The sequence below is a fragment of the Mustela nivalis genome (assembly GCF_964662115.1).
Source record: "Mustela nivalis genome assembly, chromosome: 18".
In the NCBI taxonomy this organism is placed as follows: Eukaryota; Metazoa; Chordata; class Mammalia; order Carnivora; family Mustelidae; genus Mustela; species Mustela nivalis.
This window is the reverse complement of record NC_139037.1, coordinates 58,018,691-58,043,705: the sequence shown is the minus strand read 5'-3', so window position 1 is coordinate 58,043,705 and position 25,015 is coordinate 58,018,691. Positions and strand designations below refer to the sequence as shown.

Genomic DNA, 25,015 nt, shown 5'->3' with positions numbered 1-25,015 from the left:
CGGTGACCTCCCCGGCTCCGCCTCTCCCAACCGCCTCCTCCAGGCCCCGCCCCTCCCCTCCAGGGCCCGCCCTTCGCGTCGGCGGAAGCGCGCTCCGCCACGTTCCGCCTCTCCCCTCCGTGCGGCCCCCTACTTCCGCTTCCGGTGCGGGCAGCGCGCGAGCGCAGCGGTGGGAGGCGGCGACGAGCCGGTGAGTGCAAGCAGCGGGCCCAGACCTCCTTCCTGGCTTTCGGGCGGGCGTCAGCATAGCTTCGCCCTAGCCTTGGCCTTTCCCTGAGCTGCTTTGAGCCTCTGCGGAGCCCCAGCCCCGACGGCCGCTGGCCCCGCACCCGCTCCGGCCTGCGGCGCCTCAGGCCGCACCCCTGCCCCCGCGGTGGGCCCAAACTCGCCGCATCGGATCCCGCTGCTTACCACAGGCCCCGCCTCCTTGTCAGAACCCTTAGCCCGAACCTCAAGGCCCACACCCGGCCCGGGATCCCAGTCCAAACACCTGGGCTCCGCCCCTGTCCGCAAGCCTTGCCCCTGAGCACAGCCCACCCCCTCCTGTCTGCCAGCTCCGCCTCCCTGATTCTCTACTCGGTTTCTCACCGCCCCATCTCCCCCTCGCCCCCGCCATTCAGATTTATCTGATCTTTATTTACAGCACCTCCCCACGTTCCCCCAGCTCCCCCAAGCATTGTCATCTTCCGTCCACGCCCTTCACCTGCCCTCCATCTCCACCCTCTCCCCATTCCCCCTCCTCCGCCCCATACCACTGCTCTGTTCCCATAAAGTCTTTTTTTCTTCATTTGCATTCATTCCTTACCCACACGGGTATCCCCAGTTCCGCTCCTCTCCCTGACTTGAACTACAGCCCCACCTGCTTAGGACCTGCCTCCGGACTTTACTTCACTCACTCACTCCTAACCTTCCAACAGCTTTCATCCTTGATTCTAGTGCCCGGAATCCAGGACACTCCTTTCCCAGGGATACTCACTCCAGAATATCCTGGGTGGGGGTGGGTTTCAGAAGCCCAAGGTGCTGGATCAGAGTTGTCAGGAATATGCTCCGGCATCTGGCACACAGTTCTTCAGCCTCACTTCCCTTCCCTGAAGCTGGTGTTCGGGATGGGCTCTGTCACCAGCTTAGTTAGGTGACTTTGATTCTGCCTATACGGTTTTTACAACCCATCTGACACTCCCCTCTCCTCCCCCAGGTTGAGGCCCCCAGCTTGGCCTCACCACGATGTGGCACGAGGCTCGGAAGCATGAGCGGAAGCTTCGAGGCATGATGGTTGACTATAAGAAGAGGGCAGAGCGGCGGCGGGAGTACTATGAAAAGATCGTGAGTAAAAAAAAAAAAAAAAAAAAGAAAGAAAAAAGAAAAGATCGTGAGTAACTGGCCTTGATCTGGGGTGGGACCTTCCCTGGAGGTCATCCTGGTGGGGTTTGGGCTAGGAAATGTGCCCAAACAAGAGCCCAGCTTTCCTCAGGGCTCTCCTCAGTATTTGGTTCTTGAGCATACCCGTGGGTAAAAACCAGAGGCATTTTCTTGGTTCTAGGCTATTGTCTTTTTTGGTGTGGCCTCAAGAGTACAGAGCTGGTGTTAGCAGGAAGGAGGGAAGTTTTGTAACAGAGCAGTCTAGATAGAAGACTGACCACCTCCTGAAGGTTGTCTGTCTTCCTGTTATATTTGCAGTGCTCAGAAAAGCTTAGCTGTTCTTGAGGTTTGGCTTGGCACCCTGTGGGAGTGCCATCAGTATTCATTTAAGGGGACTATGATCACTTTACTTTCCTGTTTGATGCTCCGTTTGCTTTTTTTTAAATTTTTTTTTTAAAGATTTTATTTATTTATTTGACAGAGATCACAAATAGGCAGAGAGGCAGGCTCCCCGCCTAGCAGAGAGCCAGATTCGGGGGCTCGATCCCAGGACCCTGGGATCCTGACCTGAGCCGAAGGCAAAGGCTTTAACCCACTGAGCCACCCAGGCGCCCCGCTTCAGTTGCTTTTAGAGAGAAGGCCACACTCCATCCTGTGACCTAAAAGGCCCTTGTTGATCTGACCTCTGCCAGCCTCTCTGTGTCATCCTTGGGTAGCTCCCTTGGCCCTTTTTCCCCCTGTCACCATAGGGCATTGTGCCTGTCATGTCTCCCCTCACCTCTTTAACTCCTACTTGCCCTTAAGACCTCAGCTGGAAATGGCACTAGTGTACCAGGTTCAATTTTCTTGCTAGATGATACTAATATAGGTGTTCCTATTTACTGCTGTATCTCTGTTTTGGCCTCCTACCTGATCTCCTGGCCTTCATTCCTGCCCCTCTCCAATCCGTCCTCTTCAGCAGGGCTAGAGAGGTCTTTTCTCCCATCCAAGTACTAACCAGGCCCGACCCTGCTTAGCTTCCGAGATCAGACGAGATCGGGCTCGTTCAGGGTGGTATGGCCATAGAGGGGAGGTCTTTTCTTTTCTTTTTTTTTTTTTTTAAGATTTTATTTATTTATTTGACAGAGAGAAATCACAAGTAGTCGGAGAGGCAGGCAGAGAGAGAGAGAGAGGGAAGCAGGCTCCCCGCTGAGCAGAGAGCCCGATGCGGGACTCGACCCCAGGACCCTGAGATCATGACCTGAGCCGAAGGCAGCGGCTTAACCCACTGAGCCACCCAGGCGCTCCGAGAGGTCTTTTCTAAAGCACAAGGCTGACCCTGTCCTTTCCTTGCTCTGAACTCCTCCATGGCTCCCTAGTGCCCTCAATAAAAAGCCCAGGCTCCTCAACACATCCTTCAAGCCTCGACATGGTCTGGCTTTTTGCACTGCACACACACACACTGCCCCCTCCCACATCCCCCCCTATCCCCCGCCACCGCCAACTTAGACTCAAGCCACTCTGCTTTCTGTCGCCTTCCTTTACTCCAGCCATCTAGCCTCCTTGTTATCTAGAGTGACTTTCTCTAATGCAAAAGATGGATAAAGATTATCAGTTTAGCTCTCAGAATTACATAGGCACAGCGCCTTTGCATGCGCTCTTCCCATACTTGGGTAACTACAACTGCTCATCTCAGATCTCAGTCCTCAAGGAAGTCTTCCGTCATCCCCCATACTCAGTCAGGTGTCCCATATAAATGCCATTACAGCTCCATGTTCTTCTCCTTTGGAATTTAATACGTATATATCTAGTTCTGTTAAGACTGGGGACTAGTATTCAGGTCATCTTTGCGTCCTAAGCTTGGGGCCAACAAATACAGTTTGAAAGAGTAAATGAGTAAACTCACTAATAGTGAGTAGCAGTTACCATTTTAATTGCTCCTTCCAGGCTCCTGGCTCTGTGAGAAGAGTTTTAGATGCGTGGTTTCTTGGAATCCTGAGAGTCCCCAGTGAAACAGAGGCTGCTATTACTGTAGGAAATGAATCTCTGAGAGCATCTCACTTGCCCTCTGTCTCCCAGGAAGGAACCACTGGGCTCAAGGCGAACCCCTCTCTGGTGGTGTTGGGAAAACTGCAGCATGACCGTGAGGGCAGGGCCCGGGTCTGGGCCTGTCCTAGTTGAGGCCCCGGCATGGGCTAGGAAAACAGTGTCTAGGAGGAAAGGGCTGCCGTGAGCTATAATGAGGGCTCACGGTGAGCTGGACCCAGTGCCCACAGCTTTGGGACTTCCGAGGCCTTCGAGCGGCATTGAGAGGTTGGGACCGGTCTCCGTGTTAACGATGGTGCTGATGAAATCGGCCAGTGCTACTGAGCATATTTATGTGCTGACCGTTCTGTGCCAGGTGCTTGACAGGTGTTTACGCTTCATCAGAGCCTCACGGCAGCCTCGGGTTTGGTTCTTATTGACGTCCGTTTTACAGATGAGCGAACTGAGGCTCAGAAAGTCCTGGGCTACAGTCATGTAGCAAGAGGACATAGCTGGCATTCTCACCCAGACTCTGAACCCTGACCTCTTCTGGCACTTCACCTGGGCTTTCTGTTGCAAAAATAGAAGTTCTGAAATGTGCAGTGACTCGTCCAAAGTGATACAGGCTGGAGGCAAAATAGTAAAATGCTTCAGTCTTCAGAGTTTGAGTCCTAGGGCTCTTTGTTCAAATTCCAGCTCTTCTGCTTTCGTACAGTGTGACCTTGGGGGAGTGACTGTCTGCTGGAGCCTGTTTCCTTTTTTGCATGTGAAATGATGTATCCCGAAGAGTCAGGTTTGGCTGAGAAGATAAAAGTTTCTTTCTTTTCCCCCAAAGGCCCTGAAATAGCTGGCTCTGCTCAAGGACTATTTTGTTGTTCAGCTGAATGTGGACTCCCTTACTGTCGTTGGAGGGCTAAGAGGGCTGCTCAGACTCCAGCCACTTGTCCATCCAAGTGCTCATGCCAGTTTTTTGTTATTTTAAGATTTTATTTATTTATTTGACAGAGAGACAGGGAGAGAGGGAACATGAGTAGAGGGAGTAAGAAGGGGGAAACAGGCTTCCCGCTGAGTAGGAAGCTCAATGTGGGGCTCAATTGCAGGACTATGGGATCATGTCCTGAGCCAAAGGCAGACACTTGACAACTGAACCACCCAGGCACCCCTCATGCCAGTTTTAATAAAGTTTCTAGATGTTTGCATCTAACACTTCCACTCATCCCACTGGCCGGAAAGTGGTCCCAGGCTCACGTATGGGTACAAAGGCGCCTGAGAGGCATAGGCTCTATCTTGGGTGGCCTTGCGCCACACATATCAGGAGTGTGTTACTGTTGAGGGAGGGGAAACAGAGGTTGGTTGCCAGCTACTGGTCTGCCTCAGATGGTGAGGGCCGTGCGCCTCCCTCGCAGGGTGGCTCGATGAGATGGGGCACATCCAACCTCAGCGTAGGCCTGCCTGGGGTGACTTGCTCGGTAAATGCTGGCTCTGGTTGCCACTGAAGTGCTTCCTACCTGATAAAGCGGGAATCTGTACGGTGTGGAGGAAAGAAGGCTGGAGCGGGGGCACTCTGGCTCTTGTTCTTGGTAGCTGGGAGCCTCCTGAGCTTTATTTTCCCCCTCGGGACAGTGGTGATCATCAGCCCTTCTCCCTGGGTGACAGGGAGGACTGGCAAGAACAAGAGCGGTGTCTGTGGGGCGCTGTGTGGTGTGGGCCCGTACAAGCTGCCGCTGTCCCCATGCGGGTGCGTGAGCAGCTTGCAGAGCGGAGCTGTCCTATTGCTGGCAGTGGTTGAAGGCTGCTTTGAGGAGGGGATGGGGCAGCTCACATGGGCCTTGTCGTCTTGACGGGAGAGGAGGCTGTGGGGCGAGCATTGGGGAAGCCGAGGTAGTTCAGGGCAGGCTGAGTGGGTGGTCCGCACAAGGCTGGCTTCCCGCCTCCTGATTTGTCCTTGGTGCCAGCTCTCTCCCCTGGCTAAGCCTGGTTCTGTTGTTCCCCTTGTCCTTGTCACCTTTCTTCTTTAATCAATGGTTTGGATAAAGAATTCCCTGTTGATAAGAAAATGGGCAATAAATAGTTCTCAGTTCAAGCCTGTCCTCGAGAAAACCCCAGGCTGACCCACCCCCCTCTACCCCCACCACTGCCCAGCCTGAGTCAGACATTCCCCTGGGCTCTCCCATCGTAGCACTGTCCACTCTGGGTCATCACTATCCGGGGTGGGGGCAGTCTGTCCCCAGCCCTGGACTATGAGCGGTGAGAGTAGGGCTGGGGCTGTGTCTGTCACTGCCGTGGCCCTAGCATGGGGCCTAGCCCGTGGTGGGTGCCTGTTTATCAAATGAATGAATGAAAGAGTCTGTGAACTCTTCTGACGCTGTCTGATCCTGGAGGCAGGATAGGCCAGTGGTTAAGAACGGACTTCGGGTGTCGCAGAGGTATTTGTACACCCCATGTTCCCTGCCCTGTTACTCAAACTAGCCAAGATGGGGAAACAACCTAACTGCTCATCGACTGAAGAAGTGGTGGACGAGGTGGTTTGTCTGTACGGTGGGATATTGTTCAGCCTCGGAAAAAGGTATCCTGTCACATGCTGCCACGTGGAGGAGCAGTGGAGACATCATGCCCAGTGAAATCAAGCAGGCACCAAAAAAAAAAAAAGAAGATGCAAGATACCACCTATAGGAGGTTTCTGAAGTAGTCGTGGCCTTAGTAACAGGAAATAGAAGGGGGGCTGCTGGGGTGGGGGAGGAGAAGAGGGTAGTCCTTCACTGGCTGTGGAGTTTCATTTTTGCAAGATGGAGAAGTTCTAGAGATCAGCCGCCCTGCAGGGTGCATGTACCTTGATGCGACCCTATGGTACCCTTAGCAGTGGCGAACATATGGGGTGCCTGGGGGGGACCCTGGGATCATAACCTGAGCTGAAGGCAGACCTTTAACAGCTGAGCTACACAGGCGCCCTTAAATAAGATCTTTTTTTAAAAAAAGTAGTTAACACGGTAGATTTTCTATCATATACCTTTCACCAAAGTTAAAAAAAAAAATTACTGAAAACAAACAAACAGTGGATTTCTATGGGTCAGGCCCATTTGGGTTCAAATCCTAATGGTGTGTGTCACTGGCATGATTTCAAGCAAGTCGGCCACACTGCTCAGTTTCCTCTTCAGGAACACTGATCACCTTTGTCCTGTGCTTGAGAAGTTTGAGAAAATTTACAAAACAACAGGTCAGGGCCTGGCTTTTAGGACAGTTCATTGGCTTTTCCAGAATCTTCCAGCAGAGCCAGGCCCTGGACATGGATTTTTACTCCTAGCCTGATGTGTTTTCCTTCCTGCGGTTGCTGGCACGGCCAGTGGCTTCCCTGTACCAGGCAGTGTCCGTATTGCAAGAAGTGTCCCCCGATAGCCGTGGGACCTGGGCACTGGGCCGCCGAGGGAGTCTTGGCCAGGGGCTGTCACGGGGCTGAGGGAGGGAAGTGAGGTTTGGGACAAGCAGTTGGATTCCCACAGCACCACCCCTGCTGGACACTGTGGCCTTGGGCGGATCCCCCTCAGCTGAGTGGGAACAGCCTGGTGCCTGGCGAGTGCAGGAGGGACACCGCATTAGCTGTGGTCCTCTGTGCCTGTCCTCTGCTCTTTGCTGGTGGGCGGGGGAGGCATTGAGGACGTGCGGGGTTTTGGGAACTTGATGCTGGTGGGTTTGGGGCAGGGCTCAGGCTCCTCATTTGTCAGGGTTCATTCTCTCTTCCCTTCAGCCCATGTTCCAGAGCGCCTGCTGTGGGGCGGGTCTGCTCTGGGCACAGCACAGCAGGTCTGCTCCGGGTACAGGGAGTACAGTGGTGAGCAGAGAGCGGCGATCCCTGTCTGTGGAAGTTACGTTCTGGGGTGAGGGATGACTGGTAAATGAATGGGAGATGGGGAATGGGGTGGTGGCCAGTGTTGTGAAGAGAGCAGGTGGGGTTAAGGAGAGATTGCGAGTAAGTATGGGCTTGTGCAGGGAGCTACTTAGAGTTGATGAGGAAGGCTTCTAGAAAGAGATCTGAAGTAAGCCAGAGGGCAGCCACCTGCCTGAGCTTTGCAGGCCAGGGGAAGAGTGAGCACAGAGGTTCCGAGTGGAGCATGGGTGCAGTGGCCCTGGAGTGGCGTGGAGGCTGGTGCGCCTGGGGCAGAGCTGGGAGAGAGGAGTCAGAGAGTGGTGCGGCCTGACAGGTTTTAGCAGAAACCCCCCTGCCCAGGCCCTGTGTGGGAGATGAACTGCGGAGGGCGGGCTGGCAGCGGGGAGCCCTGGAGGAGGCTGCCAAATGGCCTGGACGAGAGGACAGGCTGGCCGGACTAGGGCGTGGGGAGGAGGCCTTGGACCCTGGGGAGGCCTTGCCTGCAGCTTGGCCAGCTTTCAGTGGGTGGCAGCAGTCCTTCTTGTGGCTTTTGTAGGTTTCTCTGATGTGGCCCGCAGCAGGAGCCCAGCCAGGGTCCGGGACTCAGAAGGCTCAGCCGTGGGAGCACTGGTGGTAGATTTCATCCATTTCTGACACGCCTGAAATTGTGAGCTCCATACAAGGGCTTGAGCATAGACTCAGGGGACATTGTCCTCTATGTTGGGGCTTTCTTGACAGCTTTATTTTTTTTTAAAGATTTTATTTCTTGGGGCGCCTGGGTGGCTCAGTTGGTAGCTGCCTTTGGCTCTTGTCATGATTCCAGGGTCCTGGGATCAAGTCCCGCATGGGGCTCTCTGCTCAGCAGAGATCTTGGTTCTCCCTCTCCCTCTCCCTCTACCTGCCTCTCTACTTACTTGTGCTCTCTATCTTTCTGCCAAATAAATAAATAAAATCTTTTTTTTTTTTTTAAGATTTTATTTATTTATTTGACAGACAGAGATCACAAGTAGGCAGAGAGACAGGCAGAGATAGAGAGGGAAGCAGGCTCCCTGCCGAGCAAAGAGCCTGATGTGGGGCTTGATCCCAGAACTCTGGGATCATGACCTGAGCCGAAGGCAGAGGCTTTAACTCACTGAGATACCCAGTTGCCCCAAATAAAATCTTTAAAAAAAAAGATTTTATTTTTATTTTATTTTTTTTAAAGATTTTATTTATTTATTTGACAGACAGAGATCACAAGTAGGCAGAGAGGCAGGCAGAGAGAGAGGAGGAAGCAGGCTCCCCGCTGAGCAGAGAGCCCGATGCGGGACTCGATCCCAGGACCCTGAGATCATGACCTGAGCCGAAGGCAGCGGCTTAACCCACTGAGCCACCCAGGCGCCCCAAGATTTTATTTTTTTGACAGAGAAATCACAAGTAGGCAGAGAGGCAGGTAGAGGGACTGGGAAGCAGGCTCCCTGCTGAGCAGAGAGCCTGATTCAGGGCTTGATCCCAGGACCCTGGGATCATGATCTGAGCCTAAGGCAGAGGCTCAGCCACTAGCCACGCAGGCGCCCCTCTTAACAGCTTTATTGAGATATAGTTCACCTAGTGTATGATTCAGGGGTTTTCAGAATATTCACAGCATGGTGCATCCGTCACCACAGCCTAATTTTAGAAAATTTCCATAATCCCCAAAAGAACTCCATTCCCATTAGCAGTCAGTCCCCCCAACTTTCCTGCCCTGGCCAGGCACTCATCCCTGTACTTTCTGTCTCTCTGGATTTGCCTGTTCTGGATGTTTCCCAGAAATGGAGTCATACAGCACGGGGCCTTCTGGGACTGACCGCTTTCACTGAGCACCGTTTCCATGGTCCGTCCCTGTTGTAGCACGTGTAGTTCCTCACTCCTTGTTATTGACAAGGTTTTGGGGTCTAAATCTGGCTCGTTTGGGTTATCGGCCATCTATTGATGGCCACATGATTGTTTTCATCTTTCAGCCATGGTGAGTCGTGCTGCTTGAGTATCCGAGTACAAGTATTTGAATATCTGTTTTCGGTTCCGGCGGCTGTATCCCTGGGAGTGGAATTGCTGGGTCTTATGGAAGTTCTTTGTTTAACCATTGAAGAGCTCAGTTTCTGCATGTTCCTGTCAACTCTGTTAACGTCTGTCCTTTTCAGTTTTTGCTGTCCTCATGAGTGTGCAGTGGTGTCTTGTGGTTCCCGTTGGCATTTCTCTGATCGTTAATGATCCTGATCATCTTTGCCTGTGCTCATGTGGGCCCGGTGACTTAGAGGCCAGGCTAAGCCAGAGGGCTCACGCCTGGCTCTGAATAAGTGACCTGGGGTGGGGGTGGGGAGGTGAAGATTTGGGGGATCATATTTTTGGGGCAGAAGATCTTGGTATGGGCTGTACAGAAGGTTGGCCAGAGCTCAGAGCCTTTCTTCACCATCTCACGGTCCCCCGTTCCTAGAGCTGAGGTGGCCCCCGTGAGTGTGTCCACCCCCCTGCAGGTTAGTTTACCTCTGAGGCCCAGCCTACTTCACGGTCAGTGGTGAGCTCGCTGCTGAGCTGGGTTTTGCAGGGCTGGAGCTCAGCACGGTGGTGACGTCTGCCTTGTCTCTTCCCGCAGAAGAAGGACCCAGCGCAGTTCCTGCAGGTGCATGGCCGAGCATGCAAGGTGCACCTGGACTCCGCAGTCGCCCTGGCCGCCGAGAGCCCCGTCAACATGTGAGGCCAAGAAGAAGGCCGGGGTGGTGTCTGTGTCTCAGGGTTGGAGGCCAGAAGGGACTGGGGTGTGGAGAGACATGTGGGGAATCGGGCAAGGAAGGCTTGACCTGCATGAGGAGCTGACAGTGGCCCAGGGAGAGTGGGCAGGGGTTGGGATGCAGTGTGCAGGGGAGCTCAGGGGACTTAGATGGGAACGGGTGGGGCTGGGGCCACAGGCCCAGATGAAGTGGCAAGTGTGTTGGCAGAGGGGATGTTTCAGGGTGACCAGGGCTTTAGCAAGTGGCCCTGGGATCTGGTCTGAGTTTCCCACTTCTGTTTGGTTCTGAGAAATAGGGCCCCAAGTTTCCTATTCAGGCCAGGAGCCTGTAATGTGGATTCAGGTGTATTGGTGACATAAGAAACTGAGAAGTCGAGGGTGAGGTTGGGGCCCATGGCCTGGAAAATCACAGGGAACTGAGGGCCAGGCTCCCAAGCTTGGGGTGACAGGGAACAGGTGTGGGCACTGGGGAACTTCAACTCCTTGCTCCCCATTTCAGGATGCCCTGGCAGGGGGACACCAACAACATGATTGACCGCTTCGATGTCCGTGCCCACCTTGATCACATCCCCGACTACACGCCCCCGCTGCTTACCACCATGTAAGAGCCCCCCCAGGCCTTGCCAGGCAGCCTGAGCTGCCTGCTTCCCCACCTTTTCCCAAGCCTTTGCTTGTCTGTCCCCTTCCTGGAAAGGAGGTATGTCAGCGGGGAGCCTCCCAGCCTGAGCCAGGCTCCTCCTCCCCTACTCCTGCTGGCTTGGGGTGGGGCTTTCCCTTTTCCTCTGATCTCAAGACCTTGACATCCCCACAAGCTCCCCAGAACAGGAGTCAGATGAGCGGAAATGTAACTACGAGCGCTACCGAGGCCTGGTGCAGAACGACTTCGCTGGCAGTGAGTGAGCTGGGGCATGGCGAGCGGGTTGGGCGTCCGTGGATGTGGGGAGACCACTTTTACTCCAGTGCTTTCTCCTACGGGACCTGGGGGTTTGCTCCCCGCTCTTTTTCTCTCAGGCCTCCATCTCTGGACCAGTATAGGTGTGTCTCCTGAGTGAGATGGTCCTGCGGAGGTCACTTCCCTATCCCACACCCTCTGCCTCTCCTGCCTTTTGTCCTAAATAGTTAGGGAAGATAGCAGGAGCACACTATTTCACTCTGCGTGTTTCCCCCAGCCTGTTTGGGTCAGAATGTCATTTCTGAAGAGGAAATTTCTTTTAGGAATTGTTCAGGAATATTTAGAGTTTGGCAGTCTGCCAAACGTTTGTATGGGTGGGTGTCGTTCTCTGAGCCATCACCGTGTTGCTTCACAAATGAGAAAATGGAGGCTCACAGTTTTCCCCACTCTGGGCTTGCCCAGGGAATTTCAGAACCTGACAGACCTGGACCTTTTAGTCAGTGTTAAGTATCTCGTCACATCTGCACAGCCCCTAGCAGTCACACCCATTTTATGGATGGGGGCATTGAGGCTCAGGAATTGGTGGGAACATCGTGTCCGAGGATCTGGGATTCTCGCCCCACCCTTAACCACTGCTGCCTCCTGATGGATAGCTCTAAGCTTTAGCTTAGTCCTGAGGACTGAGACTTCCCTTCCCAGGGTTTCCTTGTTGAGTTAAAGAGAAGATGGGCCACACAAGGCCCTTAGCCTGGCGGGTCTTGCTCTCCTCCCAGAGAAGGGTGGTCATGATGGTTTCTGTCCCCCGGGTTGGTTGTAAGTTTCCGGTGAGGGGCGCATGAATCTCCGGCCCTGAGCCTGGTGCTGTCAGCCCCTGCTGTGCGTTTGCAGTTCCCGTGTCTTTCTGTTTCGAAGATGACTGTCTTGGTGTCTCCGATACCAAAGCTTGCCAAAATCCTAGCAACCAGCCAGGCGTTAGAATCAGGGAAGTTTATCGTCTTCACTATTGGGGCTATTCTTGCCTTCACCCAGGCCTACAGGGGTACTTGGCCACAGAGCCAGGGGTTTCCTTAGTTCCGTCTGACTTTGCGTTCATTCCTTGCCGCCGCTCCTGAGCACCTGTGGTGTGACGGGCCCCCCCTTCCCGGGGTTGGCGGGCTCACTGGGGAGAGGGCAGCTGCCACACAGTCACCAGCGTGGCTGGTGATTGCAGGCTGAGGAGGCGTTCTCACGGATGGTGGGCTCTTTTCGGAGGTGCTTGACAGAGGTGGGGGTCGGGGAAGAGTGGGGAGGCGCTCTAGTGAGGAGAGGGGGGCCGCAGAAGAGGCAGGTGGGAGGATGGGCATAGGCAGCCTGTGGGGCTGGAGCAGGGAGAAAGAGGCATCTGGTGTGAGACAGGCCAGCTGGGCCCTCTCCCGGGTTTTGTATGCCCCAGCAGGAGCTGGATGGGGGTAGGGAGTGCTGCGGGAGCAAGGGACGGTGCTCCCCGTCCAGCCCCCTAGCCTGACTTCACACATGGAAAAGACCCGCAGAGGGAAGGGGACTTGCCTGAGGCCCCGCAGCCAGTCAGGCCCATGCGTTTCATTGCAGGGAAGACTAGGGAAGGCTCGGATACAGCGTCGAGCTCCCCATGTTAGGTGTTGTGGGTAAATGAGAGCCTAGATGGCTTCAAACACGTATAGTTGAAGCTGAGTCGCAGAGAGGCCTGTGGTGGAAGGGCCCCTGCAGTCCCGGTGACATCTGGCGCTCAGAAGTTTGCAGGTCTGAAGTATCTGACCAGAGGCCTCCCTTATAGGGTTAATCGTTGCGTTGCCCCTGTGCCAAGAGCTCGCTCTTCTAGGGCTCCCCGTTTACAGAAAGGAAACAAACCAGAGAGAACTTAACTGCCTCCCCCCCGCCGCCAGTCACCACGGCCGCGTGGTGGGTCCTCCTATGGTCTCTGTGTCCTCCGCACGCCATCTGTAGTGCTGTGCCCGCCAGTGACTCTGCGCCTGGCTGAACTGGGGTTGTACCCGCCCTCCTACCCCTCACTGCCTTCTTGTGTCACTGCCTCCGCCCTCACTCTGACCCCCTGCCTCTCCCCTTGCTGCAGTCTCGGAGGAACAGTGTCTGTACCAGATCTACATTGACGAGCTGTACGGAGGCCTCCAGAGACCCAGTGAGGATGAGAAGAAGAAGTGAGTTGACGTCTGGGGGCATGAAGGCATAGGGGGAGGCAGGGGGACAGTGAGCCCAACCAGGGCACCACCTGCTCCAGCTTATCCACCTCGGCTTTCCCATAGTCTGGGCCAGCGTGTGGTCCATAATAAGTGCTCACTTAATAAACACTTAGAGGAGGAAGTGGTGCCCGAGGGATCGGATTTCCTGAGAAGCCTCTGCATTGCTTTTGTAGCTTGGGGTACGGTAGGAGGTGAAGTTGGTCGAGCCGGCCCTGGGGTGACCCAGGCCGGGGTTTGCATCCTGCCTATGAGGACCCCCTTGCTGAGCTGCAGTGTGGCTAGCTCGCAACCCCCATTCCCGCAGTGGATGGAGCTTGTGGGTCGTTTGTCCTATGCCTGCCCTGTGTGGGCTCGTCTGCAGGTGGCGTCACTCTGGAGAGGGGGGTCTCCGGGCTGTGTCCCTGGAGGAACAGCAGTGTGGGGGGGGTGACAGGCCTGTAGGTGGAGCCGCCTCTGGCTCAGGGAGGTCCCTGGCGGGCAGTCTCCCTTCTCTCTTTGTTCCTTCTGCCGGGGTGGCCCTGTCCTCCTGTGGGGCAGTGCTCAGCCCTCCTGTCCATAGCAGTGCTGGAGCACGACTGCTTCCCTCCTGCTGCCCAGCCTTCCCCTTTGAGCATGAGCTCTTGTTGCCCTCCTTCATCTGGGATTTGCACGGATGCTGTGGAAGCTTCTCGATGACTGATGCCTACCCATGAGCCCACTTTAATGATGAGGTTGACACTTGAGGGACATCTGGGAACGTTGACTAAATTAATTTAGCAACATGCGTGCTTGAGGCTGCTCATCTGTTCTGGGTAAAGCTGGGCCATACTGTTACCCAGGATAATTCTGGGTCTTGCCCTTTTGAGCTCAGTCTGCCAGGGGGAGAGATCTGTTTCCGGACAGTCATGACTCCATGTGGGTACGGCTGAGGAGCTCAGGATGGTGCTTGACCCTGCCTGGGGGGACAGCTTCCTGCTGACCCTGGAGCTGGAGCTTGGAGGAAGATGGAGGGGCCAGTGCGAGGCAGGTGCAGAAGGTTCTAGGCTGAGGGAGAGCATGTATGAGGGGCCAGAGGCAAGGGCGCCCTCAAGAGGCTAGAGCTTGGGAAGTCCATGTGCTCTCAAGTCTTGGTTCTGGGCTGCGTCCTGCCTGGGGCCCTCCTGGCTCATGGGCTCCCCCGCCCCAGGCTGGCGGAAAAGAAGGCCTCCATTGGCTACACTTATGAAGACAGCACCGTGGCCGAGGTAGAGAAGGCGGCGGAGAAGCCAGAGGAGGAGGAGTCACCAGCCGAGGAGGAGAGCAACTCGGACGAAGATGAGGTCATCCCCGACATCGGTGGGGTCCCCTCTCTGCCCTCCCCAACCCCGCAGTCCCTGGGCATCGTTTTTGTGTCTCGTTCCTCACCCTCTGTGGGGCGCCCCGCACTGACGAGCCCCGTCTCTCCTGTCCCTGCTCTGGGGCACTCCAGCCTCGGCTGTCCTCCCAGTCCTCACTCGTGTGCTCCTCTGTGCCGGCCTCCCTCTCTGTCTCTCTCCTCTCTCATTTCTAGGACACTGCTTTTATGATATTGTCCCTACCTGGGTTCTGTCTCCGTTCTCTTCTGCTTGGGTCAGCCTTTCTGTCTTCCTCTTGTTCTGTCTCCTCTGGAGAGCAAGTGTTCATTCAGTTGCAGAATCATCCCCTCCCCACCCACTGCCGTTCTCCCCCTACCCAAATACCCATGGCTCCAGCCATCCACCTGTCTTCCCCGCCTCCTGTCAGCCCACTGCTGCTTATCACATATCCGGAACGTGTCCATTCCGCCTTCCACTTACTCATAGTACATTTAGGTCCTGAACACCTATGACCACCACCCCCATCTCCTGCCCACCCACACCTGCCTCCCAGTCCGTCCCCATCTGCACATCGTACATCGCTCTGTCCACTGGTCTCGCCTATCCATCCTGATGCTCACTTGGGCCCTCATTCGTCACATCTTCTCTCCCCCAACCCCCCACTGCCCCTGCCGTTGGTCGTGCTCCCCTCCGGCCAAGCCCTATGCCAGCCTGGGGATGCCAAGATGAGCTGACTTGTTCCCTGCCTGCAGAGACCTCCAGTCTGGTGGGCATCTCCCCTGTGCCCCTATCTCCCAGGGCGCTGCCCCTTCTCCCCAGTCCTCTCGCTCGGCTTTGGCCTCTGACAGCGTTTCTCTTGGTGCAGACGTGGAGGTGGATGTGGACGAACTGAACCAGGAGCAGGTGGCAGATCTCAACAAGCAGGCCACGACCTATGGCATGGCCGACGGCGACTTCGTCAGGTGAGGCCTGCAGGCTGGTGTTCCTCCATGCTCGAGGCCTGGCGTCCGTCGTTAACCCTGCTGTGGATGGCCGCCTCCCTCCTCAGCACTAGTGCTTCACACACACAGGCTCCTGAGCTCCTGGGATAGGTGCTGAGCACCAGGCTTTGCCGCTGCACAAACAGGCTGAGCACAGCGCCATGTGTCTGTCCTGTGGCCCTCTGATCCCTAAGAGCTCCCGGAGCTCCTGGGCCTGGTAGACAGCACCCCCTGGTGGAGAGGAGGCTCCATTCACTGGCCCTTTCCCTGGGCCATACCCTGTGCAGATCCTATACAGCCGCCCTGGTGGACAGGGTATCCAGTGTGAATCTGGGGGATCCCATCTGAACCCAGAACCCTCCACGAGGGCCCTGGCACTAGGGCAGCCGGAGTCCTTACCTCAGCCACAAGGTCCTATCTTTCTGTTCCTCTGCTCTTTAGCCTGCACACACTGCCCCAACGCGGCCTCCGTGCCTCCTCCCTCCCGAGCCTCCTCTCTGCCGTCAGACTTCTTCTTCTTTTTTTTTTTTTAAAGATTTTATGTATTTATTTGACAGAAATCACAAGTAGATGGAGAGGCAGGCCGAGAGAGAGAGGGAAGCAGGCTCCCTGCTGAGCAGAGAGCCTGATGCCAGACTCGATCCCAGGACCCTGAGATCATGACCTGAGCCGAAGGCAGTGGCTTAACCCACTGAGCCACCCAGGCGCCCCTTTTTTTTCTTTCTTTCTTCTTTTTTTTTTTTAAAGATTTTATGTATCGCCGTCAGACTTCCCCACTGCTACCTGCCTCGGTGGCTCTGCTGGCGTTTGTGTTGCTTATTCCCTGTGGTTTCTCCTCAGTCCCCTGATATTCCTATTGAAAGCTGCAGCAGCTCCGCCCGTCCCCCGGTCCTTTTTCCCCTATCTGCAATGTATCTTCCGGACCAGGTTTTCACTGTTTAACTTACTACTTGTCACGTTGCCTGGGTCATTATCTTCTTCCAGAACCTAGACCCACGAGGGCCAGGATTTTTGTTTTCAGTAATGAATCCTCAGTCCGCACAATAGCGCCGCATGCAGTAGCTGCTCAGTAATAGCACTGAACGAAGCAGAGACCCCAGGGTGGCATGGGATCTCGGTCTTCCAGTGACAGTTCTGCCTGTGGCCTGCCCCCCCTCCGTTATGACCCCCTCCCTTCCTCTACAGGATGCTCCGGAAAGACAAGGAGGAGGCAGAGGCTATCAAGCATGCCAAGGCCCTTGAGGAAGAGAAGGCCATGTACTCGGTGAGGGCTTGGCCGGCGTGGGGGGCGGGACGAGCATGGCTCAGGGAGGCACATCCCTCACCAGCAGGGTGTCCACTCTTCTCCAGGGCCGCCGCTCCCGGCGCCAGCGAAGGGAGTTTCGGGAGAAGCGACTGAGGGGCCGGAAGATCAGCCCACCCAGGTAGAGTGAGCTCTCCCCTCTGCCCCTGCCCTTCCAGCCTCATTCAGGGCTCTGGGGGAGGGGCTGGGGTTCACGGAGACTCTTTAGGGTCAGGCTTGGACTTGTGAGCAGAGTCTTCCTGGTAGGGCAGGAAACGGGGAAAGTTTAGGGTAGGGATGGCCTCGTGGACACCCTGCCCTGCCAGCCACTCCCCTCACCCTTCTGGACTTGGACTCTTGCCAGGTGTCCCAGGCACCAATGTGGAGGTGGTGTGGGGTAGCTGAAGAGGAGGGCAGAGTCAAGGGGAACAGCCCTGTCCCTGAAGTCCTTCCTGGTTCTCCTCCTGGGCCATGTCCTTGTCAGATTTGGGGCAAATGACTTCCCTTGAGTTTCAGTTTCCTCCTTTGGAAAAAGCACTGTGATCTCCAAGGATTGGGGCGCACCAGGGTCCACTTTGAGGTCTGGAGCAGGTTGGGAGGAGGTGGCCTGTTGTGGCACAGAGTCTGCCCAGGTCAAGTGGCCTCCAGACGAGCCTGCCTCTGCCTGTCAGCCCTGGAGGCTGAGTGCAAACTCATGCCTCTTTGCTCCCCCGCCTCCGGGCAGGGAGAGTCCCTGAGGGTAGCTGTGGGCCTTAAGCAGCCTGGTGTGGGCTCAGGGCTTGGTGTGGGGTCCGGGAAAGCTGCACTGGTTGTTGCTGTCATCCTCCTCCCCATAGGGGTGCAGTCATGTAGCACATAAAGGTGCAGGCTCGGGGCCACAGGGCCTGGCTGGGGAGCTCAGCTTTTTGATTTAAGAGCTGTGTGACGCTGGGCAAGTGATTCCTCTGTTCTGGGCCTCGGTGTCCTGAGCTCTGAGCTGTGAATGACCCCCGAGAGTTGTCATGAAGGGCATCTGTGTTCATAGAAGTGAGGTACTCAGTACCCGGCACGCAGTGAGCATCTGAGACACTGCAGCGCTTCTGGTTTTACCATCGCTCTCATGAACCAGCTGGGATCCAGGTCACAGGACCAGGGACTTGGAATGGCAGGAGGGATGCTGCACTCTGGGGTTCCGAGCCCAAGCAGGACTCAGGCTCCTGGAGTCTGTTGCCCAGGGTCGGGAGGGGCCCAGGACATTGTTTGCGGCGTGTGGCCGATGTCCCTGCTTTGCACAGATCAGAGATGGGTAGGCAGAGGGATCAAGGTAGGGCCTAAAACCTGGCTAGCAGCCCCCTACTCACAGTGCCCAGTATCTGCCCTTGGGCTCCTTGGTTGGGTGAGTGGAACCAGTTCTTCACCCACTCGGATCCCAAGCCCCTATTTGTCCTACTCCGCTTTTCTTTCCATAGCTATGCCCGCCGAGACAGCCCTACCTACGATCCCTATAAACGGTGAGTTCCAGGGCCCAAGGAGGGGCAGCCAGCAAACCTGGTGGAGGGGCAGGGCCGGGGGTGGGGGGGGGGGTCAGTGGTTCTTAGCACCCGCTGTCATTTGTGGGTCTCGATCGTTATTCTGATTTCCAAAATGTTATTCTGCTTTCCCGGTGTTTTTTTCTTTAAATGTGAACTTTTTTTTCTGAATTAAACACAATGTAGTCATATATTAAAAATGAGCAAGCATGGCAAAAAGTCTGTTAGAGAAATCAGAGGTGTCTTTGATCTAAACTCCCAGAAATAAGCAGTGAGAGATTCTGCACACGAGGGCCTGGCCTCGCACACATGTGTCTCCAGGGTGTGGGAGCGATGGGGCATGGGCCTTGAAGAGGGACAGACGTCAGCCTAAACCTGGTACCCTCTTCAGAATGCGGTGCGAGGGACCTGCCACTCTGGGCTCTTAGGAGGACAGGAGACGAGACGGGTACCTCTGGGTACAAGGTCAGTGTAGGTAGACACTCAATCTGAGGACATGGGTACTTTCTTTTTTATAACAATGGAATTGTGCCATGCTTAACAGTGTAGAACTTGCTTGATGGATGTCTGTGTTGAAGTGATCCTCCCAGGTTAAATCTGCAGATCTGCTCAGGGGGAAGCAGGCTCCCTGCCGAGCAGAGAGCCTGATGCGGGGCTTGATCCCAGGACCCTGAGATCATGACCTAAGCTGAAGGCAGAGGCTTAACCCACCGAGCCACCCAGGCACCCCTGCTCATTATTCTTTAATAGTTAACACGAAATTAGTACAACTCGTTGTCGCTCTCTTTCTTGCATATTTTGCTGAGGCTCTGTGGCTGAGTTAAGCCCTTGCATAGCTGGGTTCCTTTCTGCCCTTCAGCCAGGTGTGTTGGTGCTGGGTGTCCGACAGTGCTCATTTGTGGGGCTCTGCACCATGCGTGTCAGCCTGTGGACTCCCAGAGAGCTGGACAGCTGAGTCCTCTCTTCCCTGCTCCGTAGGTCACCCTCTGAGTCCAGCTCTGAGTCCCGCTCCCGTTCCCGCTCCCCGACCCCAGGCCGTGAAGAGAAGATCACGTTCATCACCAGTTTTGGGGGCAGCGATGAGGAGGCAGCTGCGGCTGCAGCGGCAGCAGCCGCATCAGGGGCCACCACAGGGAAGCCCCCCGCACCCCCCCAGCCCGGCGGCCCCGCACCGGGACGTAATGCCAGCGCCCGGTCGGTAACGCTCACGCTGCCCGCCCTACGCCCCGGCCACTATGGGAGGGGACGCGGGGCAGTGGGGGGCCCTGGCCCAGGCCCGTGCTGACCGGCCCTCCGTGCCCCGCCTGCAGCCGCCGCTCCTCCTCTTCCTCCTCCTCCTCCTCTTCCGCCTCGAGGACCTCCAGCTCCCGCTCCAGCTCCCGTTCCAGCTCCCGCTCCCGCCGAGGCGGGGGCTACTACCGCTCAGGCCGCCATGCGCGCTCCCGTTCCCGTTCCTGGTCCCGCTCTCGGTCCCGTTCCCGGCGCTATTCACGTTCCCGGAGCCGCGGCCGGCGGCACTCTGGCGGGGGCTCCCGAGATGGACACCGGTACTCCCGCTCGCCTGCCCGGCGCGGTGGTTATGGGCCCCGGCGCAGAAGCAGGTGTGTGGCGCTGATGTGTGGGGGGGCCTGGGGGAGGGCACAGCCCCGGGTCAGTCAGACCTGGCTCTGAGGGAGGGGAATGGGCCACTGCCAGTGTGTGAGGAAGCACTCGGTTTGCAGGGGAGATGTGCCTCACCCCGACTCCTCCCATGTGGTGACGAGGGCTGGAGCACAGCTACGTTCTGAGGGGACTGAGCTGGTCCTCCCTGGGAGGGGGGCTGCGCGGTTCCCTGGGGAGGTGTAGAGAGGTATGCGGACACTCCAGGGTGTCCTGGGGCTTGTAGTAGGGACCTGGCTGGCCTCCAGGGCTGGGTTGCTCCCTCTGCGGTAGAGAGATGCTGCAGGCAGGGTAGGAAACGAGTTCCCTGAGGAGTGGAGCGGCCTTCCTGGGCTCTCCCTTGGTGGGATCGGGGTTGCCTCATGTCGGTGCGGCTCAGTGGGTGAACCTGGCTTCAAATCCTGACCCTGCTCAGAAATTTCCTGGTTCTTCCTGTGTAAAGGAAGGATAGTGTTCCCTTTGTGGAGTCGTTGTGAAGGTATGACAAGTGATGCACGTGAGTGCTGGGTACAGGGCCTAGTGTTGGGCAGGTGCCACTGCTACCAGCCTTGTCTCTTGTCGCCTGTGTCTCAGCGTCAGTTCCTACAGGGCCTGGCAGGTAAAATAAAGGGACCAGGTGGGCCTGGATGGACTGGGGCACACGTGTCCCCTCTAGTCGGGTTGTCAGCTAGCTGTGCAGTGGCAGGCCCGGTGTTGTCCTGGCTTGTTTTCTCAAGAGAAGTGGAGAGTCCCCTTTTAAAAGGTAGTTCATTTTGTCAACGTCGCACACAAATTTGAGTTTTGTAAAAACTTGGTTAGTCCCGGTAGAATCTGTGTGTGGCCTAGACTTGGCTTCCAGCTTGTTCTTTGTAGCCTGACACAGGGCTACCACAGGAGAAAGGCTGGGCACGGGAGGGGGCCTGGCCCCATCTCGAACATCAGCCTGGGGGTGAGCCCTTGCCGAGAAGTGCCCAGCATCCCAAACAGAGAGAAGATGGGACTGCATGTGCCCCAGCTGGGTCTCGTGGGTCTGTGCTGTAGGTGGGTGGAAAGAGTGGGCAAGGGGGGTGGTCCCCACTGGACCCCAGCAAGGTGAGGAGTGTGCTGGGGGTGTGGGTGAGGTCACAGCCCCTGGTAGCCTGGAGCTGGGCACCATGTGTAGAAAAGGGGCGCTGGTCAGCCGGGTCACATCCCAGGGGAGCAGGGGAGTGTGTCTCCTGAGTGAGAAGCAGGAGCCGTCTCCGGGTGGTTGTATCTGGAGGGTGAGCTCCGTGTAGATGCAGATCGAGGCCAGGGAGCAGCCAGGGTGGTTACACCTGGAGCTTCCACAGGGCCCAGGGGGAGGGCCATAATTTCTGAGCCAGGCTGGGGGTGTGTAGAGGGGGTTCCCAGCTCCTCACGGCTCCCCACGCCCTGCCGTGCCCCTAGGAGCCGCTCCCGCTCCGGGGACCGGTACCGGCGGGGCGGCCGGGGTCCCCGGCACCACAGCAGTAGCCGCAGCCGCAGCAGCTGGTCCCTCAGCCCATCCCGCAGCCGCAGCCTGAGCCGTAGCCGCAGCCCCAGCCCCAGCCGCAGCCGCAGCCGCAGCCCCAGCCGCAGCCGCAGCCGCAGCCAGAGCCACTCGCCATCGCCCCCGAGGGAGAAGCTGACCAGGCCGGCGGCGTCCCCCGCTGTGGGCGAGAAGCTGAAAAAGTGAGCTGGGGCAGGGCTGCAGGAGGAGAGCGGGCAGCCTCGGGGAAGGTTCTTGGAAGAGAGCTTCTGCTCTTGGAAGACAGCTTGGTCCTCTGCTCTTGGAAGAGAGCTTGGTCCTGCCTCTGGAGGGGTCTGAGGGGACATGGCTCAGTCCTGAGGGATCCGAGAGGGGCATGATCCCTCCCTGTGGGCGGTGGTGAAGTGGTTTGGGGTCAGAGGTGGCAGCTACCCTTTCTTCCTCCCAGGACCGAACCTGCCGCTGGTAAAGAGACAGGAGCTGCCAAAGTCAGTAAGAATTTGGAACTCGCCCGTCTAATTCCCGCCAGCAGCAGTGCCCGAGAGCTGGGCCCGGTGGGCCTGCAGGGGGGGACCTGGGGGGGGGCCGGGAGATCCAGCCCTGGGGTTGAAGCGGGCCGGGAATGCTCTGACCTGTGAGGTCTGTGTCCTCCTCCCCTCCTCACTGTCCACTGGGGTTCCAGCTGTCCCCAGGCCTCTCAGACGCTTGTGAGGGGTGTCTGCGGCCAATTCTTGCTCCCCACGTGTCCCTACAAATCCCAGGCTCTTGGATGAGGTGGGTGGTAGGAGCTCCGGACACCCACCCCCTCTCCCGTCTCTTCTCCCCCTTCCCCAGCCCAAGCTGACACCGCAGGAGAAGCTGAAGCTGAGGATGCAGAAAGCACTGAACAGGCAGTGTATGTCTCCCCACCCCACCCCGTCCCTGGTCTCCGCGCCTCTGCCCACCAGCCTAGCCTGGGGGCCTTGCCCGCTCCCGGCCAGGCAAGCGTCAGCACAGTGGCACTCTGGGGGAGATTCAGTGTGCATGCCCTTCCCCTGCTAAGTGCTGTGGCCATCTGGTTGGTCTCTCTGGCTTCAGTCTTGCTGTCTTTGAAGGGGGGGTACTTTTGGGGGTACCCCTCGACCACCATGACGTCTCTCCTTCCCCGCAGTCAAGGCGGATAAGAAGGCGGCCCAGGAGAAGATGATCCAGCAGGAGCATGAGCGGCAGGTAAGGTGAGGGCCGGGCCCGGGGCCGGGTGCCAGCTGGCCCGCCCTCATGGCCACATCCGCCCAACAGGAACGGGAGGACGAGCTTCGAGCCATGGCCCGCAAGATCCGCATGAAGTAAGACGATCATGGTTCCCATATCTGGGTCGCGGCCCCCCACTTTTGGGCTGCCCTCCTTTTCCCTACCACCTCACTCCTAGCCCTGCTGCCTACCCCAGCCCTCAGGTGGGAAAAGGTCCGAGTGCCTATCTGGCCTTGCCAGCCTCTGGCTTTGGCTGTCATGGCTCCTCCCAGCTGTGCTGGCCAGGATGCACGGGGCCTTTGTGTTCTCCTCTCTGGCTTCCCTCGTTGGGGGGCCCTCCCCAACCATCCTGTCTGGAGTAGCACCTCGTGCCCCGCCATCCTCCCAGTCTGCCGTGTTTTTTCAGAGCGCTGACCTCCATCTGGCATGCCCTGCTTTGTTTCCTTGCTTGTGGGTGATGTCACTTGAGATGGACGAGTGGGCAGGTCTGACTGCGAGGTTCTTGCCATGCGCCCAGCCCCCAGATCAGAGGTGGTGTTCAGCAGGCTGGTTCCGTGACAGCTTCTACCTGCTCCCCTTCTGTTTCTCGGCTCTTAACTACAAAGGGGCCGGGCTCGCATCCTAGACCAGGCAGCCGTGGCATCCGGTCCTGGCTCTGCCTGTCTGTGGGCGCTGGACCTCTCAGGCCTCACTTCATCCTTTGCAGCCGGGATAGACCTTGATGACAACCTAGCAGGGTAGCTGGGGCATGACCTGCTCTGAGAGCGCAGGCCTACTCGGGTGGTGGGCAGAAATGGAGACCTGAGTACTCAGTGCTGTGAGGAAGGCCTGTCCGTCAGCAGCAGGGCCGTGTCTCCAGCTGCTTGTCGGTCCTCATGAGCTCACGAGCAGCCTCATTTCTCTGAGCCAAGGCTCCTTCCTCTTCCTCTCCTGGGGTCCCTGCTGCCTGGCTTCCTGCGCGGGGCCCCGCATGTTGGCAGGTTGCTGCTTGTCTCATCACTGTGCTCGGTGCACACGCATCATGTGCTGGGCCTCAGGGTGCGGCCTGCCTCCATCAGCTGGGAAAGCGGGCACCCGGGGACTCGGCACTGTGGTCAGTCGGAGCTGGATTCTGAGCCTGCCTCCGCTCACCACAAGCTTTCGTGTCTGCGCCTCAGTTTGCTCGTCTGCTAAATGGGGATGGAATAGTTGTCCCCGCTCACAGGCTGTTGGGCAGATTCAGACGGATCCAGGTCAGGCAAGCACAAGGGGCCCAGTAAATATAGCCCTTGGGGTCACAAGTCCCGGGCATCCTGACAAAGGCCAGTGAAGCACTTAGTGCGTTGGTCCCTGCGTTTGAGACTACCTGAGTGTGACCGGAGAAGGTTGAACTTTCCAGCTCAATCCCGCGTCTGTTCAGCACGCCTTTCAAAGTGAAGCTGGCTGAGAGCTCAGTCCCATTCTCCTCAGCCGGTATTCCTCTGAGCCCAGTGCTCTCGTGTCCGAGCAAGGACAGCAGCACTGCCTGCATCTTGACTCTGCTACTTGGGCCGGGATGTTGGAAGCACCTGCTCTGGCCAGACAGCCAGCCTCGCCCTTCAGTTCAGTGTTCTCAGCACATGCTCATGTGTGCTCCTGCCTCTCTTTCCCCCTGCAGGGAGCGGGAACGTAGAGAGAAGGAGCGAGAAGAATGGGAACGCCAGTACAGCCGACAGAGCCGCTCACCCTCCCCCCGTTACAGTGAGTATCTCTACAGCCATGTGGCCGGGAGCGCTAGACTCCGAAATTGGGCTGCAGGAAACCTGGTACATTTTCCGCCATGGTTTTCCGTGGGTTAGTATTCTTAAGACACGTGCATCAATGTGATAGCTTAGACACAGGGAACGGCAGGCTTTAGAAGCAGTGCTCCTTGCGGGGTCCTGGGTGCTGAGGGGAGGGGACTGGCTGCAGCCCGGGAGCCTGGTCCCTGAGCATCGGCTTTGTTCTCTTAATTTTCCAGGTCGAGAATACAGCTCTTCCCGAAGGTAAGCCAGCCTACCAGCTCCCTGGAAGATGACCTTGTCCCTGCCCTGATTCTTCATCTCCACCTGGCAGCCCTTCTGTGGCCTCAACCCTTGTTAATGTTCCTCCCTCTGCAGCACACTCCCCCATCACCAACGTCCCAGGGGTCACAAGTTTGTGAGTGTGTGTGCATACCATGTGGCTGCTTCCTCCCAGCCCTCATGGCACCCCTCTTTCTCTCTCCAGGCGCTCAAGGTCCCGATCTCGAAGTCCCCATTATCGACATTAGGCTGAAGTGTGGGGGGCAGGGAGATGGGGGGGTGAGGGCTCAGGCTGTGATGCTGCTGGTTTGATCTCTAATGAAATAAAATCACTCATTATTTAATTCCCTTGACCTGGGCTCGGTGTCCTCTGTGTGGTCTGGCCAGCAGAGGCAGCTGGGGAGGGAGCTGGCTCAGGGATGGGAGCCAACACTAGGAGCCTCTGTGGCAAGTCCTGCCCCAACGTGGGTGTCTG

At 57.0% G+C, this 25,015-nt stretch overlaps 1 protein-coding gene across 3 annotated transcripts; it reads left to right on the top strand.

Annotated features, from left to right (window-relative positions):
- The first annotated feature begins 68 nt into the window (after window positions 1-68).
- On the top strand, window positions 69-24,893 carry CLASRP (CLK4 associating serine/arginine rich protein). 3 transcript variants are annotated; one of them, XR_014305499.1, is made up of 21 exons: window positions 69-190; window positions 1,196-1,323; window positions 9,837-9,934; window positions 10,471-10,572; window positions 10,784-10,863; window positions 12,953-13,037; window positions 14,245-14,393; window positions 15,258-15,354; window positions 16,558-16,636; window positions 16,723-16,796; window positions 18,103-18,144; window positions 19,141-19,356; window positions 19,473-19,763; window positions 21,229-21,492; window positions 21,738-21,781; window positions 22,124-22,184; window positions 22,440-22,498; window positions 22,568-22,614; window positions 24,156-24,238; window positions 24,498-24,522; window positions 24,746-24,893. XR_014305499.1 is itself a non-coding variant. In XM_082710691.1 (21 exons), exons 2-21 carry the CDS (start codon window positions 1,225-1,227, stop codon window positions 24,786-24,788), a joined length of 2,034 nt encoding a protein of 677 aa, XP_082566817.1. In that variant the 5' UTR covers window positions 69-190; window positions 1,196-1,224; the 3' UTR covers window positions 24,789-24,893. The 3 variants fall into 3 exon arrangements, 1 of the variants encoding a protein (XP_082566817.1); XM_082710691.1 differs by having other exon boundaries at window positions 21,738-21,777; XR_014305500.1 differs by lacking the exon at window positions 24,498-24,522 and having other exon boundaries at window positions 24,156-24,258.
- Window positions 24,894-25,015: the final 122 nt, after the last annotated feature.